Source organism: Topomyia yanbarensis, unplaced genomic scaffold (genome assembly GCF_030247195.1).
Source record: "Topomyia yanbarensis strain Yona2022 unplaced genomic scaffold, ASM3024719v1 HiC_scaffold_90, whole genome shotgun sequence".
Classification (NCBI taxonomy): Eukaryota; Metazoa; Arthropoda; class Insecta; order Diptera; family Culicidae; genus Topomyia; species Topomyia yanbarensis.
This window is the reverse complement of record NW_026684158.1, coordinates 115,644-134,291: the sequence shown is the minus strand read 5'-3', so window position 1 is coordinate 134,291 and position 18,648 is coordinate 115,644. Positions and strand designations below refer to the sequence as shown.

The window sequence follows — 18,648 nt, the reverse complement described above, 5'->3', positions numbered from 1 at the left end:
ATTTTAGGAATCATGAACCAGTTCACAAGTGCATGAATAATATTTGATGATCTTGTGAACCATTTTACGAGCATGGATACTGGATCGTGACTAATATATTAGGGATCATGAATTAGTTCACGAGGATTGAATGGATCCATGAATAAAATTTCGAATTTCGTGAAATAGTTCATGGAAAAATAGCCAGAATATTGTGATTTTGTGAACTTTTGTTCCCAAAAATGAAAAAAATCATGAGTCAACCTTTGGTTTTATGAATAATGTTCATAAAATTTGTGAACTAGTTCTTGGCGGAAACCGTGTCAAATATTTCCAGGTATGAAAGCGTTATGCGGACGTTACCGAAGGGAAATTGAACATAATTATAAAAGCCATGATTTTTGGTCATGGTCCTGTTTTCGTAACGTAAACACGTGATTGTTTCAGAGCTCATGGCACTTTATTTACGATTTTGGGAACTGTAGTATATCTAGATCAGTTCTACGGATAAACTGTGGCATTAATAAATAATCTATAGGTCTGGCATAGGTAATCATGTACGATATAAAAGAGCGACGATAATTGAATCGTTCTCTTTCCTCGCCTGCTCTTGGAGCAATCAACATCTAGTGTAAATATAAGTATAACTATATCTTAGTGTTTCATTAGAACTTTGAACATTACAATATTGGCGACGAGGATGGGATAGAACGGTTTCCTGTTTACTGCAAATGGATGCATTCTAATCTGAATCACGATCGCTGTCCCGATCGGAACCGCTATCGGATCCACTATCCTTATCGCTGTCTTTTGCAGACCGGTCCTCTGATTCATTATCGCTTTCTTTATCTGATCCGTGATCTGACCCTTTATCGGAACCGTGATCCGAGCCACGATCGGAACCATGATCAGATCCCTTGTCCGATCCATGATCAGACCCTTTATCTGAACCATGATCAGATCCTTTATCTGAACCATGATCAGATCCTTTGTCTGAACCATGATCAGATCCTTTGTCTGAACCACCATCTGAATCCTTGTCCGATTCATGATCAGACCCTTTGTCCGAACCACGATCCGATCCTTTGTCCGAACCGCGATTCGAACCTTTGTCTGAACCACGATTAGATCCTCTATTCCAACCCTTGTCAGATCCTCTATTCGAACCATTATCAGATCCACGATCAGATCCTCGATTAGATCCATTGACAGAACCGCGATCAGATCCTTTTGCCGATGCTCGATCAGAGTCCTTATCCGACCCATGATCGGAATCTTTATCGGATTCGTTGTCTGATCCCTTATCAGAGCCGTGCTCAGAATTTGGTCGAGATCCTTTATCAGAACCCTGTTCAGAATTTCGTCGGGATCCTTTATCAGAACCTTGTTCGAAGTTACTATCCTTTTCTTTGTTTTTCTCGGATTCCTTTTCTTCATCCTTCCTATCGTCGTTTTCTTTGTCCGAATCGTCGCCTTCTTTAGTAGATCCGTTACTCTTGCCCTGTTCGTCATCTTTTTCCATTGCGTCTTCATTATCATTGATTGTCTTCTTCTCAAGCTCCTCCTCCTTGTCGTCTTCCTTGTCAGAATCACGAGGACTTTCTTTTCCAGAATCGACATCGCGTGGACTATCCTTTCCAATTTCTTTAGGTGTATTTCTTCCAGATTCTCCCTTATCCGAAGCCTTGTCGCTGTCTATATCTTCTTTCTCTTCTTCGTCGTCATCGTCGGCTATACGATTACGGCTGATAACTTTATCGCGCTCTTTCTCCTTCGTTTCCGGTTTTAGTTTGTGAAGCTTTGTATTTGTTAAAAAGCCAATCGGTTTCTTTTTCTTCTCTGTTGCATCCTTTGCTGCCTTGGACAGTTGGGAAATTTCCAGCAACTGCGACTTTAATTTTTTATTTAAAACATCAACCTTGAACTCATAGTTCTTTTCCATATCTTTGTATTTTCGCATCAAGTCCTGTTCTAAGTATAAATGCTTTCCTTTCCAGGCGCTGATCTCTTTTTCCTTCTCAAGAATGACGCCGTCCTTTTGTTTCATTTTTCTCTGCAAAGTGGCTATCGTTTCTTTAAGTTGCGTCATTGCAATAACATGATCTGAGCTGTGGGGATCGACATATCCGCTATTAGCACTTTTTACCACCTTTTCCGGAATTTCTGGAACCATCGATTTGTGATGATGTTCGGTGCGAGCTTTCTTGCTAGACGAATGACGACTACTATCATTTCTGGCATTATCTGGGCGATCTAGCCCGCCAGTACTGATCCCACCTGCAGCCGATCCTATTGAAGGAGCATTGTCGGGCATGTCCGGTGGTCCCGAACTCATTTTAATATCTCCCAATGGTGGCAGCGTAGACATTCCACGATTGCTCGCGTTACTGTTGTTGCTTTTGTCCGATTGACTACGATCTCCACCGCAGCTACTGGAAGTGCCGCTCGGTCCTAAGGGCACGGTACAGGAACATTACATTACAGGAACAATTTTTTTCCGTGAGTTAGTTCGACGAAAAGGTAGTCGGAGGAATGAACTATTGCGGAGAGCACGAGGGCGAGCGTTCATATTTATCGCACTAAGAAGCTCGGGGCAGTCAATTCGATCGTTTAGAATATCAGAAATCGTCATAGCACGGGACAGGTCTCGCCGCACTTGCAATGTATCGAGTCCGATAAGCTGTTGCCGACTTTCGTAACTTGGCAGCTGGTGTGGGTTGCTTCAAGGCAACTAGCGGAGAACAAACCTGCGCTGTACTGACTCAATTCGGTGGACACCGTCGAGGTAATGAGGATTCCACACAACAGAGCAATATTCCAATGTTGTTCGAACGAGTGAGCAATAGAGAGACTTCAAGCAGTAAATATCCAAAAAGTTCTAAAATATTCTCAATCAGCGAGAAGATTTTCGAAGGATTTGTTCAAGTAATCTAGAAAATATACTAATTTTGTAATAGCAGTGTTGCCAAATACGCAACTTTTTAACTTTAAACAAAAAGTACAGGCAGGGCAACTGCCCTGGGGTCTGGGTATATCTTGGGGTCCCGCATAGATTTTTTTAATTTTTTTTCTGAAGATACAAATGGAGAAATTTGGCGAGTTTGCATAATTTTTGGATTATTAGAAAAAACGTTCAATTTTAGGCAATTTTTACTAGTTTTTCTTCAGAACTGGGAATCTACAAAGTATAAAAAGTTTAGAAAGCACTTCAAACTGTTGAGCCGAATAAAGGGGCGTAATTATGTTGCGTTGCATTGCGTAAGCACGGCATACTTCGTAGATTGCAGGCTGATGACTCTCATTTCCAGCCAGACTACTTGAAGAGCATTGTTTGGGAATAACAATTGATCCAGTACAAGCGGGAATTTCGCCTGAGAGCCACCATTGCGGGTCACGACCATCTTTACCGTAACTTGGGATGAGAAAGGAAGTGTTGATGTGGTACTTACTTAACGAAAGGCCCCGACTCAGTGGCACTCCCATAAGTACCACCGATTGGGTAGTGGGTGGGTTGTTAGTCAGGATTCGCTTCAAGCAAGCGATGCAACTGAGAATATATTTTCGTGCATAAGATGTTTGAATAGTTTATTGACTGTAGGATACGTAAATGTGCTAGGCGTTTAAATTCTGGGTAATCGTTTATCGAGATTGTTTCATCGAAAACGACTTGAACTCCGGACAGCCGGCTGTTGAGAGTGTTGTCGACAATGTAAAATGGACCGCAAACAATGAGTTTAAAAGTGGTATTGTGGAACATTCATAAATTATGTCACGCAAAGATTACCCAACGCTAACTAACCCTCTGTCATATTACCACGTTATTTTTCCCCTTGGTCTAACACGAATCAAATGATTTTAGTTTTTCCTTCATTTCGTAGTAGCACATTAATACCGCTACTCGCAAAAGTGTTCATGTTATATGGAATTTCCTATATACATGGCGTAATCGTGCTTAAAACGGCCGATTGCGTCAGAGCACATGATATGCTCCCCTCCCATTTATGTCACAATTAGTCATATTTCTTCCTCCTAATAGCGTAACTTGAAATTTTCCACCTCGTTCGAGTAAACGTTGCGATATTACAATGAAGACGCGAAACAGAAAAAAATATAAATGCTGCGTTCCTAAGCGATACTAACATTATGCACGAATCAAACACCCCCCGTTTCCTCAGTTTAGCTCAGTATAATTGACTGATGAGTTAATGGACTAAAAGTATACCATTAAATATGACCATAAAACATTTGTATTTTGTGTTGAAATGATTGCCGCAAATTGGTAATTGGATTTGAATTGATCTTGCGAATTGTCAATTATCTACCCTCATACATAATTCAAAAGTCATTCACTCAGACAAGACCATGCGTATTTCCCATACGCATTAAAGACCCAGTGGATTCGTTTCCTAGTTGGTCAAATAAACACTAAACAAACAAATAAATTAGTTTACTCAATCTAAAGAAATGTCAGCTCGATTGGCATCAACCGGCGGATACGTGTTCCCTTACAATGCCATCAAATGAAAGTACATTTAAAATTACATACGACAAAATATGTGCAATTCAGAATATAAAGAAATGAAGATTGCTTAACTATTTGCATTTAAAAAAATATCGGAAAAAATTAGTTGCATAACCAAGGTGGTTCATTTTCAAAGATAGCACTGCTGATGAATCACTTTTTAAAAATTGGTGATAAGGGACGCGGACGAAAATTGCTGACCACCACCCGAATAAAAAGGGGTAATTATGTTGAAGAAACACTATAGCTACGGCAAATGGGGTATGAATTATGAAAGTTTTTGTTATATAAGCTTTGACTATTTATCAAAAATAATACTATTACAAAAAATAAAACAAACCAAGTGTGCTCAGACCACATATTATTTTTCGAAAAATAGAAAAAAAAAATGAAACAGGGCATTTTTAGTTTGTCTTTAGTACGTTAGAAGAACGAATAACAAATTTCTTAAAAGTCACCGAAATACATGTTTTTACTTTAATTTATTTAGAAAAATGTTGGGGACTCTGGTTACGTGCCTACCTGATTTAATGGATTCTTAGTTATTGAGCGCGTTGTTTGCTAAATCTTCGTAGCTCCGCTCGTTTAGAAGTTTTTTTACCGACGAAGCTCTGCAGCGTATCACAAATGTTTGTCAGCTTGGTGATTAACGCAACTTAACTTAGTCTGTGTTAATTCATGGAATTTATCTTTCAAACGAATATTTCTCTAATTAATTATTTTTGCGCCATGAAAGGTCCTAAAGAAGGTCGAACCCACGGATCGAAACGTTGGGTCGTATTAAAACGTATCGACGCTAAATTATTGACTGCCAAGTCGGCACATTTCCTTCTTGAGTAATTGAATAAAGTTGGTAAATAATACTGCATCGCCGATTTCTATCTGACGGGGTAATGAGCCACAATTCCCTCCCTATCCTATGGCGAGGTAAGTGAAGCGTCTGATGAGTAACCGCAGAATAGATTAACTACCTTGCAATTAATAGTTTAGCCAGAGCGTTTTGTTGGCGTCATCAAATCGACTTCCAAACACCTACCGTTCCACCACCCAGCAGCGGCGAATAACTAACACTTCCCACACCTTTCTCCCGTTCCGAGAATCGAACAATGGGAACATAATTTAATTTCACCTTATTACAATCTACAGAACGTGGCATTCACTGACTGGTCTATGTTTGAGTTTTGTCGAGCAGCTTTGTTGGATGGTGGCTGGGCGGGGTTGGTGGTGATAGCGGCGAGCTTTGGGTTTAGGAGATACTGCATTCACCAATTCCGCAGCACCGGTTGACCAGTCAGTGGCGTACAATTTCCATTCACCCCGGGTCGGAATAGTGCAGCTTGTGGTTGACGAAGGCGGCAGTAGCGGTTGAATGGTCCCAAGCCAAGAGGTGTCAATGGTGATCGTCTGGCACCAGCAGTCTATTATCGGACCATCAGAATCATAATGCAAGTGCTTTCATTATTAACCGGCCACTTTGGCCGTATCCAATTGCATATTGTTTCGGACCGGGTCGGGAGGGGTGTGTTTCTGCCAGTCTGGATTCTACACGCCACTTTGTGGCATTTTGTGGCTCCTAGTTTCCACCGGTGGATACCGACCGACCGAGCCAACCCTACGCCGCGCCAAATAATCATCAATTAGAAATGCAATCGATTGAAAACGATGCGATAATCATAGAGGTTAATGATCCGCTTCTGGGGCGTATGTGCGCGTGTGTTCGTCTGTGTGTATGTTATGTGGTGCTACTGCGGCTCAGGATCGACTGGGTGGTGCAGGAGTACAACGTAAATTATAAATCAAAAGACGTTTCCGGAACTATTAATTGTGAATCCTAGACTGTGATTTAATACGTATGAGTGGTTCTGCACCACCGACCGGTAATGCAAGTACATATCTGTACGAAAATCTATTGCACAGTGGCTGTTTAGAATAAAGGGAATTTCCTTCGATGGCCAATGTTTCTTTGAAGAATGTGAAATAACTAACTAATAGCCAATTACAGCAATGAATCGCCTTTCACATAACTAACGTCTATGCCAGGAGCTGAAGTTTGCAAGACAAAACTTCTAGCGCTTTGGGGATGCTTTTTTAGTTTAAATTTGAAGCAAAGAATCACGCCTGCCATACTTAGCATACTTTCTGATTTCGCATTCTAGATGATTGGAAATGTACGAAAAAGAATTGATCTTTTGAGCCATGTAGTCAAAGTGCAGGGGTTAAGCTCGACAAGCCTCGCGAATTTAGAAATCACCACCGAGTTCAAGATATCGCATCGCATGAGTATTCCCAAGTAACAATTGAAGTTTTATAGCATGCTACAAGTGCAATCTAAGTTTTGTGAGTGGCTACAAAACTTCCATAAAACTTTAATTGTTACTAGGGTTCGATACTAAAGCTCCACGAATTAACTATTCAGCTGATAAAGGTCCGCTAATAAAAAAAATTACGTGAATTTTTCCGGCAACTTCATACAAAAACGCAACTTTTTCATTTAATATTTTTACATACATCGAAAAGTTTCGAATACGCGATTGAAAAATGTTCAATGAATGAAATTCGAAAATAAAATATTTTCGGAGAAACCAAAAAATACATGTCAATTATTTTTAGGTAGGGTAAAAAAAATGGAAGGAATTAAAATTTTGGTTGTAAATTTGACGTAGAATAACCCTTATATAACATCACCAGCGAGAACAGCACGGACGAAAACGATAAGGAAAGCGGGCAAAGTGACTCTCCATCAACGGTAAGGAACGCATCTAATGGATCTCCATGAAGAAAGAAGATCTTTACGTGAAATAACAAAACGCGTACACAAGATACGATGAACTCATTGTTAATTTCGATTGTATGTATTTTCGTGCATTGGTATCGTTCATTTCATGAACTGAAGAAATGGCCGCTTGATGAACGAAAGTTTTCGTAAATTTTACATATTTAGTGTACATTGCACGAATGTTATCGTTGATAACGAAATTATGTTTCTTGGGTGAAACGAACTGTTTCGTTTGTTTTAATTAATGTTTGTGTATATTACGAACGATTTCGTTGGTCGCACGAATTCATTTTCGCTCATCTCAAAAAAAATCGAATTTTTTATCAAATTATTTTTTTTCATTCGATCTTTCAGGATCGATGTTTGACAACCCGTATTTTTCTTTAATTAAAAGGATCGACCTGGCAAAATCGCTTTTATTTCAACCTGCTCACCACTATTGAGTATTAGAATGATTGTGGTATTTTTTGTTCATGCCATTCACGAAAAAAATGTTTATGGAAATTAGATGCAGATGTGAAGATTTTTGGCAGAAATCGTGGATAGCGCAAAACAAATTTCTTGGGTTGAGGAAGAACCAATGTCGCAAGAATTTTTTGATTAAATACACGAACACAATATTTGTGAACATCTTTAAGGGCTCTTATACGCATAATAAAAGTGTCATAACTAAGTATTGACATGACTGGAATTGTAAAGAACAGTATCACTAAAGGTGCCATTTCTGCTCAGTAATGACATTACTAATGCCTTGTGTAAGGGTACCTTTTCGTAATGATGAGAATTCTGTGATCAACTAGATTCAATTCAACAGCTGCTTTGTTAAATGTGAAAGCAGAAGATAATGGAAGTGTTCATTTAGTGCAATCGAAATTCATACTATGCTTCTTTCTAAGTGACTTATGCCCAGAAACCTTTGTATGCACAGGTTTCGGGTTCAAGGTAATGACACCAACCTCGTTGTGGTTCAAAAAACTGCTTATTGCGACTCTTGCATCCCAATCAAAGCCTTTTCTTCGCCAGGAAATTACGACAAGGATGTCGTTCAACAGGAAGCATGCCGGGAAAAGATGTGAACACCCATAAAATGCTAGCGATTAAACGAACTTCCGTGCTGGTCATACTTATTCCAACAAGTGTAAAAAAATGCATTTGGTAAATATTGCAAAGAATTTGCAGATTATCCAGCGGTCAATTGCCTAATGGTCGCTTAAACAACACCGGAAATGAATACCTATTCTGTGTCACCTTCATTGCAAAAGGACAGAACGGCCCGGGAGCTCATAACAAAAACGATGGCTCACCTGACATCCGAGAACTTTATCACTAGTTGAAACATTGGCATTGCTCCGGGAGAATATGGAACGAGCTCGGTTTCTTTGTGAATTATCCCGGAAGAGAGAAAAACTCAAACTTATTCATACTAAACCAACGAACAGTTCGTGATGGCTCAACTGAACCGGATCGAATCCGTACTGCTGCGGATTCTGGATCAACTGGAAGCGAAATAGGCTCAGGAGATCTTCCTGAAACTGGCGGACAAGAACGAAGTTATTGACTATTTGACCGTCGTGATGATCAACAATTATTACCTAATGCACAACAGCAAGGAGCTCTTTTGACTTTGTTTGTATTTTCATTGATCATATTACAAAAGGTGCACGTAAGTATTAGAAAGCCTTTAGTATATTTCATCGAACAATTCGTTTGTCGAGCCAACGAAAGTCGTTTGGTGTTTTTTTACGAAAAACTTGTTTCAATAGAACTACGAATGATTCATAAAATGTACGAAAAATTCGTATATTTTACGAAAATTGTCTGTACGAAATTAATTTTTAACGATTCACGAATATATCTTCTCAGTGTAATATTGAAATTTAGAGTTTTTAGCCCGTTTATTTAAAAAAAAATACATTCGAGCGACTAACCCGCAATGAAATCGTCGTAAGACACAGATGGTTCGTTTAAAAAAATAGGTAGCAAAATAAAATTAGAGCGAGTAAAGGCGCTATAACCTAGGCTCATTAGATAGGGCAGGTCTAAATACCTCCCAGGAAGTTAGGACCAAAGGAGTTAAATTAACCTTCTTAGCCAAGCCCCTCCCAACGATTTACCAAACCACATTTAAATGAAACGGTCGGTACGGTTGTCCACGTTTCATCCTTATTTAATATTCAAAATGATTCGTTGATTAAATTCTTCCTTAAATGAATAATTTGATAGCCGTATAATTTTGAACCATCTCCTATATTGTATGCTGAACAGGTGGCCTGGTCGCTAAAATGGTTGTGTCATATAGCATATGTGCCACAAACAATGATATTGACAAGAAAAAATGTAGCCGAACGTCTGCTATTTTCCAGGATTCCAGGATTTTTAACAAAATTAAATTAAAAGTACTACTTTTAGCATCGAACAACATGCCGCCGAGAAAAAAATGGCCCTCCATTTGTAACTAAGGGATTCCGAATATTTCGTGCACGGATTTCGAACAGCTTATTTTAGGCATAAATAGCTTGTGACGTTTTTGTCGCATAATCACTCGATAATGAATGGAAAGGCGGCAAGCAAGCGTGGTAACCATTTAATAAGCCAACACCTTTGAATTCAAAGCGATGACATATACATTGGACTGGTTCAATTTTGGACTTTTAGCTCCACCAGGCTCTACTGATTCCTTTTATGGTCCAAAGTAATTGTGCAAATTTTAGTACCGATCGGTTGCGTCTACGGACTCTCCAAAATTTCAAAGTATATATGGAAATTAGTATGGAAAATCGGTTAAAATTAAAAATAAATTCTCCAAAAATCACCTCATAAATCAATTCATGAGAACACTATATATTTCTAAAGGTATTTTTCTACTGAACACATTCGTGGAACATTGTAAGTTTGTGGAAATTCGCTGAGAAAAGTTATTAACTAAAGAAGCAGTATGACTTCAAAACAAGTGGATTTTATTATTAATCATAGCAACCCTGTTTGAATAGCTGTATCTGCCATACGGGAGCAGTGGGTGGTAAGCCTAGTTTACATTTGTATAACGATGGAGCTATTCAAACAGGATTGCTATGATTAATAATAAAATCCACTTGTTTTGAAGCCATGCTGCTTCTTTAGTTAATAACTTTTCTGAGTGAATTTTCACAAACTTATAATGTTCCACGAATGTGTTCAGTAGAAGAATACATTTAGAAATATATAGTGTTCTCATGAATTGATTTATGAGGTGATTTTTGAAGAATTTATTTTCAATTTTAACCGATTTTCCATACTAATTTCCATAAACACTTTGAAATTTTTGGAGGGTCCGTAGACACAACCGATCAGTACCAAAATTTGCACAATTACTAAGGGCCATAAAAGTAATCAGTAGAGCTAAGAGTCAAAAATTGAACCAGTCTAATATACATATTTATACATCAATCGAATGCAAGTAATGCAGGCTAAAATTTATGGAAGATAGTGTTTTTAATTCATTAAAAATAATCAATAAAGATCATAGACATACGAAAAAAATTAAGAATTCTCCCTAATTCAACCAAAACATTTGTCTTCAACGCAATGACATATTTCCAATGAATTTCAAAAACTATGCTTCCATAAACTGTAGCCTGCTTCAACTGCAATCGATCGATATATAAACATGTATATTTTGAGTTATAGGACTAATGAATATTCATCACGCTTGCTTGCCGCGCTTCCATTCATTATCGTTTGAAAATGCGACAAAGGCTGCAACAGACATGTTGGTCAATGCGGGGTCGCGGCAACGCGAGTTATTTACGCACACATTCCGTTGCTTGAAATCCGTGAACGGCAACATTCGGCGTGGAATAACTTAGTTGAACATGCCGGGCCCTTTTTTCTCGGCGGCAGACTCTTAGGAATTAAAAGTAGTACACCCAGGTTTTTTTACGCTGGAGATACGTACCGCGTAAAAAAACGCGCAAAAAACCGCGTTAATTGGTAAATCCGCGTAAAAAAAGCCGCGTTAATTGAAAAATCCGAGTAAAAAACTGCGTTATTCTAAGCCCTTTTGATATTCTAAGCCCCTTTGAATGTAAAGATTTTAGGAATGATGGAAGAGACGGGTCTGGACTACTTATAACACGCACCTCAACAATATGGGTTTTTTCGGAATGGTCTTGAAGAGTAGGTTCCAGAAATTGATTTTTGACGCGAAACCTATCGGCATTTGGTTTTTCAATGCCAAATACTACCAAAAAATTGGATCTTCCATCGCAATAGTAATTTCGCCTAATTTGAGTGGCCCGTTCGAGAAATGTTTACTCCACTTAAAGTGATGTTGTGGAATTATATTTCTTAACCCTTTCTTTACCAACCTTTTTCTGATAATACTAATCAGGAGCGGATCCAGAAATAAGTTTCAGAGGGGGTCCGAAATTTCGATTTTGAAATCTTCATGGTACAATACGTAATATGTATTACCCTCATTTAATTAAAATCAGTTTTGGTGGTCGAATCTGATTTGGAATTTAGAAACTAAAATTTCTCAAGAAGTTGAAAATTTTCGGGGGGAGGGGGTTCCGGACCCCCAGGACCCTCCCCCTGGATCTGCCACGGATACTAACGAATGTGAGTGCTCAAATGAATAGTGATAGCCCCAGTTATCAAGCTTACTTGTTTCGTAAACAAATCTTGTGGAAACCAAAAATTATAGCTGTTTAAAGTTATGGTGATCTACATACACCATAAGCGGGAAAGGACCCATTTTGCTCAGTGCATTTTATTATTAATCTTAGCAACCCTGTTTGAATAGCTCCATCGTTATACAAGTGTAAACTAGGCTTACCACCCACCGTTCCCGTAAGGCAGATAACGCTATGGTTGCTATGATTAATAATAAAATCCACTTGTTTTGAAGTCATGTTGCTTCTTTAGTTAGTAACTTTTCTCAGCGAATTTTCACAAGCTTACAACGTTCCACGAATGTGTTCAGTTGAAGAATACCTTTAGAAATATATCGATTTCATGAATTGATTGATGAGGTGATTTTTGAAGAATTTATTTTCAATTTTAATCGATTTTCCATTCTAATTTCCATATAAACTTTGAAATTTTTGGATGATCCGTAGACATAACTGTTCGGTACCAAAATTTGCACAATTACTAAGGGCCATAAAAGGAATCAATAGAGCCTGGTGGAGCTAAAAGTCAAAAATTGAACCAGTCTAATGTGCAAGCTTAGAGTTTACCGGCGACTTAACTCTTTGCCTGCTACCGTAGGAGTCAAAATCTTTTGGCATTAGAAATGCGAATCACCTGAGTCTACGGCATGTCCGGACACCGTGCGAATCAGCAACAGATGTGACCATATGTCATAGGCGCTGATTCACAATAGTCACAATAGTCGATAAAATAATAACACACAGGCAGGTAATTGGTGAGGGAACAAAAAACAAAAAACTAGCTCATTCAATGAGTTTCAACGTCGCAAATGCTTAGTGTGGAAGTTTACCGTGACTTAACTTTTTGTCGGTTCCGGCAGCATGAAGTAACAAGTTACTTTACGCTTGTCCGGACATGCCGTAGACTCAGGTAATTCGCATTTCTTATTCCAAAAAATCTTGATTCCTACGGTAGCAGACAAAGGGTTAAGTCGCCGGTAAACTCTAAGCTTGCACATATGACCCTTCCACGCTTTTCTAAACTTTCTCCTTTCAATTCCTTGCTCGCCCTGGAGTACTATGGCTCTTAATATTTAAATACTTCACCTTCCAGTCCCTTGCTAATTAAATGCCGTAACAACAGTTGACAAATATATCGTAAACCGGGGTGACATTGATCACTTTTCGCATTAATCATTACATATTTTTAGACGCAACACATTTTTTTCAAGTTTTATATTTTTAAACCATGTACACTCAGGTTTTTTTTACGCGGGGGATACAGACCGCGTAAATGAAAACCGCGTAAATGAAAACCGCGTAAATTTCAAAATCCGCGTAAATGAAAACCGCGTAAATTTCCAAATCCGCGTAAATGAAAACCGCGTAAATTTCAAAATCCGCGTAAATGAAAACCGCGTAAATTTCAAAATCCGCGTAAATGAAGACCACTTAAATTTAAGAATCCGCAATAAAGGGAACCTCATTGATGGATACCGCGTAAATTTCAAAATCCGCGTAAATGAAAACCGCGTAAATTTCAAAAACCGCGTAAATGAAAACCGCGTAAATTTCAAAATCCGCGTAAATAAAAACCGCGTAAATTTCAAAATCCGCGTAAATGAAAACCGCGTAAATTTCAAAATCCGCGTAAAAAAAACCGCGTAAAAAAATACCGCGCAAAAAAAACCGCGTAAAAAAAAACTTGAGTGTACTGATGTATGGAGAATAAGATTGGATGGTTTTACCTAAAATTGTCCGCTTACAGCTAATTTTCCAAAAATGATTTCAAGTTGAAGTCCGTTTTCGTATTCCGGGGTGACTTTGATAACCTGCATGTTCACCCACATTAAATTATTGATGTCAACGTTTTTCATTCAAATGTTCGTTTAAGCTAATTCTGGAGAGATTCTCATCGTTAAATAGATGTTAATTGATATTATACAAAGTATTTCAATGTACTGTAAAATCGAGTAACCAAAATTCGTAAAATTTGTGTCCAACTAGAATAAAAAATTCTGAATACCTTTAAAACTTCTAAAATTGTTTTATTTTAGTGCTTCATCAATGTACGAAAAGTTTCATCCATTTAAGAAAGTGTGGCGAATTTTAGCTTAAAATAATTTGAAATAATTGCCAACTAGTTTCACAAATTTTTTTATTTAAAATAAACAAACTCTTAAAAGTGGCACATCCCACTCTAAAGGGAAATAAAACTCGCTTGTAATTTATTACTCTTGCTCAAATCTGAGATTTATTTGTTTTATAAAAAATAGACACTTTACGAAGCTTCGCAAAAATAAGGCACAGTCTAATTTCGGTTTTTTGTAATTTTTGTGCCCAAAAACCGAACAATATACTCAAAAAGTATAACAAAGCAGTATTTATAAGTTTAGAGTAAAAATCATTTCAAATTAAAATCATTCGGTAGACTATTCTGGTTGAATAAGCGATCTACAAAAAATGTTTCGAATGATCAAAGTCACCCCGATGATCAAAGTCACCCCGGTTTACAGTACCTACATTCCATTATATTTAACGTTTATTATGTCAATCACCCACCTTACATTATGTCTAACGTATTTATGCCAATCGTATGTATGCATAACTTTCGCTTGCCTGACGTATTTATGCCTAGCGTCGTGTACCCTTTATACCTCTAGTTGAATGTTTAAACGGACATTCGTCTAACTATTTACACAATTAATATAAACTTTTCTGTTCGAACATGGAGGTATGTTCTCTGTATTCGTATATTGAAGTTGTGCTAACCATTTGTTGTCTCATTACAAATTCATGAAATAAAGATTGGATAACGAAAACATTTGGTGATATAACATGAGAACATTAAAATTATTTTTGATGTAAAATGCTTCTAACTTTTGAATACAGAGGCTCTGATTCAAATTGATGTTTGATATCTGGTTTGAAGTTCATGGAAATGTCGATTGACAACTTTATTAGTCCATATGAGTTCCTACAAAATAAAGAGCAGAATTTGAACATATTTATTATTTAATAATATAGTAGTTTAGGATAATTTTAATTGCAATCCTGTTTTCGCAACGTAAACAATAGACTATTCCAGAATTCGAGCTATGTTGTTCACGAATTTGGGAACATGCGCTCAGATAAAATCTAGCTAACTTATTGAAAAGGTCCTTTGTGCAAATGACAGCATCTCTTTATTTACTTTCCCTTCCGCTAATAACTTGGTCGCATTTGCGTTTGCTGTTAAACTCTTTGCATGATAAGCTATTCGAAATCATACTCGATATGCACTGGATTTTTTTTTAAATGGTTTAATATGCGATAATTCATTAAAAATCAAACAATCATTTTTTTCATTCCTTTACCGGAAACACATTCTGTTACAAGGGGCACACCCAAACGCTTAAGATAATAATTAATTATACAATAGATGAACTGGGTTGACAAGATAAGAGAATCGCACTCCACACTACAACTCAATTTGCCATATCTTTCCAATCATCATCTTGTCCGAATCTGATACCTTTGTAAAACAGCCTCTCTATTCGTTTACAACACGACGATGGGCGGCGATTGAAGCTGAAGTACTCTGCCATGGAACAGCTCCGTGCTCCAGGATGTGCGTTCTTGTGCTTATGTGTGTGTGTGTTTGTGTTCAAGCATAGTAACGTTTATCTTTTCTTCATCTATTGGCCCTGTACTTGAACACTGAATGGTTCCACTATGAGGCCACAGACAACAACTGCACACACGCCTGGGTTGGTCGGCCGGACAACCAAAGCACAAGTCGAGCTCGGCTGTCGTCTTGAAATGCACCTAGCACAAGAGACAGGAACTCGGTATGCATGTGCTTGGGGGCGTATGTAAACACGACACGGAACCCGCTCGTCTGGCCTAAGCTAGTCAGTCGCAGACCAGACACCGAGACTCCGGGAGTTGATGACTCAAACTATTAGCATGCTTATCGTCGTGAACAGAGGAAGGAAGTCGGAGATTTCCAACGAGGATAATGGTGCGCTTTGGAGGGAAATCATTTTGCATGTAAAGATTCATTCCCAGGTGATGGATCGGAGTCAAGGGCAGTACTGCCAGACAGTCGATGAATTTCCCACTGTTTAGTTCATATCTAACTGCTGCAAATTGGACAACCTGGCAACTAGGAGGGATCAAGAAAGTCATATTCGAAAGACGAAACGCTGTAATGAAGGTTTTGTTGGGCATCTTATGTACACTGGTTTGCTCCTACCAGCCGGCCAGTATGAAAGACATTTCATTTCGGTTGGCTTCTGATGCCAAGAAAAGCCACACTACTGGATAAAGGAGACGACGCTTTTCAATTAGCTTTCTCATAGTGCTCTAGTCGGGTCTTTGGTTTCTCTCTAAGTAGAACGAAGAACCGTTCGCTGTATGCTGAAGGTAATCTCGATTTAGGTTATTTGACTACTGCTCGGTGTTACCGATAAGAAAGCTCATTCTCTGTCCGACAGATCGCATAGCCGGTAAGTCGGCAATTAATTTGAATAAAATTACCTTAATTGGATTGTCGTTCGTCGGTATTCCGGTGGTTCGTGGTCAATGGGTATTTTTGGTGTGCATTAATGCAGGTGAGTTCGATGTCTTTGGTGCCTGGTGTAAATTCGGTAGCATTAAAACAATTTTTATATTCCAGTTGTGTGCTTTAACAATCCCTCTTGCCAGCTTTTACTGAAGACATTCTCTATTTACATTGCAATTATTTGTAGAATAAATAGCTGCATGAAAATATCGAGATGGCTTTTAGTTAAACAGCTTCACTATTTAGATTTAGGTTAGATTTTGGTTATTAAAACTTGAATCAGTACGGTTTGTAGAATAAATAATTCTCTATCAAACCTATAACCAATTTTTATTTGCAACTGACAGAGTGCAGTTTATTTGTTTCATAATCAAATTTGGAATCCAACTACAAGAATAGTTCATCCCAGAACTGCGTACGTCAACTATATCTTTACATTCACTGTAACCTCAATTTACCCAACAAACGGCCAAAATCCGACTGATCCAGTGACTCATCACTCATTAATTTCTGCGAAAAGTATCATGAATCACCAACAACTACCCTCCTAACGATAGCAGGAAGCCATAACATGGCCAAGGGCCATAAATTTTGTTTACCCAGTCTTGCACCGAGAATCGCAGTGCAATCCCCCGTCGAAGTGATTTTCCCGGAACGAAAACTCCTATAAATCGATTCGCACTTCTTATCTCGAGGATGCATGAACTCACTTGAAACTTTGCGCGTGAGACAGATATTTTTCAAATAAACAGTTCGGCTATATCAGCACCCCTCACCGATGCACCGCATTAAGATATTGATATCGCATTTTGCGGAAAGTTAAATAAACAAACAAAATCAGAACCCAGCACTACACGCATGTAGAACTGTTCCGTCTTTGCCGGGCGAGCAAGAAAGCCACTCTCGTTCGTTGTGTCTTTCTGCAAATCACCGGAAATTTGATTTCTGAACTCCTGTTTCACCCTCTCATGAATCAACGACTCCCTCGAATTGAATATATTGAGGATTGGATTTCCGGGAAATTGAATTACACTCCTTACAATCCACTCGGTTGGCCAAAAATCCGTTCATTGCATGGTATTGGAGTAATGTGCGGTCTAATCTGGGTACTCGATCAGGACAGAAACGTTTCGCAAGCGAAAAAGAATTGCCGGCGCCCACGCAGGACCCCAGGAAAAGGATTGCCCCAGACCGGAAACGGTTGATTTATTTTGAATTGAAATCAATTTATTTTCTTCAGTCAGGTAGTTAGCTAGAGAAAGCCTACGCTTGTAACAAAGGCTGAATACTTCTTTTAGGTGAGCTGACACATGTTACTTGTAGATGTCAATAGCTCATGATCTTTTCAGTAATAGATGTCAATAACTCACGAACAATGTTGATTTAGATTCAATTTCAATCAAGGATTCCATCACACTCTGGTGCAAGTTTGCAACAGTAACCGATTGTTTCTCTATCATAATAGATTTCTTCGATCATTTTTTGAGGTATATTCTTCAACATGGAAGTTATTTTTTAATATTTTCTTGATGATATGCTACAGCTATGCCTCTCATCCTCACCATCGCAACTCTGTAGGTGTCTCACCAAGGATTCGGGTTGGTTTTATGATATGGCTCCGAAATGATCATCGCTTATCGATTCAAAAACGAACTGCCCAGCAGTTAGGTACTGGTCTCGCAGTCTTAGCATATTTGCTGAAACCAAACAAGGAAGGCTTTTCATTGCCATAGTGCATGAATCGTCTAAATCAAAATTTCAAAAGTGGATTGGCGCTGAAGTGCTATAGTTTATCGCAGTGACTTGTTAAACTAAATAAAAATTTGTGAATTTAATTTTAATAACACGTTTTTCCTTGATTTCGAAAATAAATTATGTCTCAATGACTAAACCAGTGTAAATCATGAATTATTGGTGAAACATCTGCTGGCTATATACAATTATATCTACATCAACAGGACCAATAAAAATGCTCTTAGGCAAAACTTGTAAACTTTTCAACTATGCACATTAAAGATTTGGCATCATGAAAAAAAAATGTTTTAATCATTTTTAAAATGTTATCAAGTAAAGAAAATCGAACTGCAGAAGTCATGTGAGATAATTTCATTTTCGTTTTTGACTTTGCATTTTACCGGTATACTATAAACAGGCTCGCCGAGGAGGGCGGGGTTAAACGTGGTGTTTTCCCCAG

The 18,648-nt window shown here is 38.2% G+C and overlaps 1 protein-coding gene across 1 annotated transcript; it reads right to left on the bottom strand.

The window, feature by feature from the left end:
* Nucleotides 1–686: 686 nt before the first annotated feature.
* On the bottom strand, nucleotides 687–2,446 carry LOC131696198 (clumping factor B-like; the record flags this gene model as incomplete). Its single annotated transcript, XM_058984741.1, has 1 exon — nucleotides 687–2,446. A coding segment is annotated over one exon (1,725 nt), but the record flags the coding sequence as incomplete, so codon positions are not given.
* Between the last annotated feature and the right edge of the window lie 16,202 nt (nucleotides 2,447–18,648).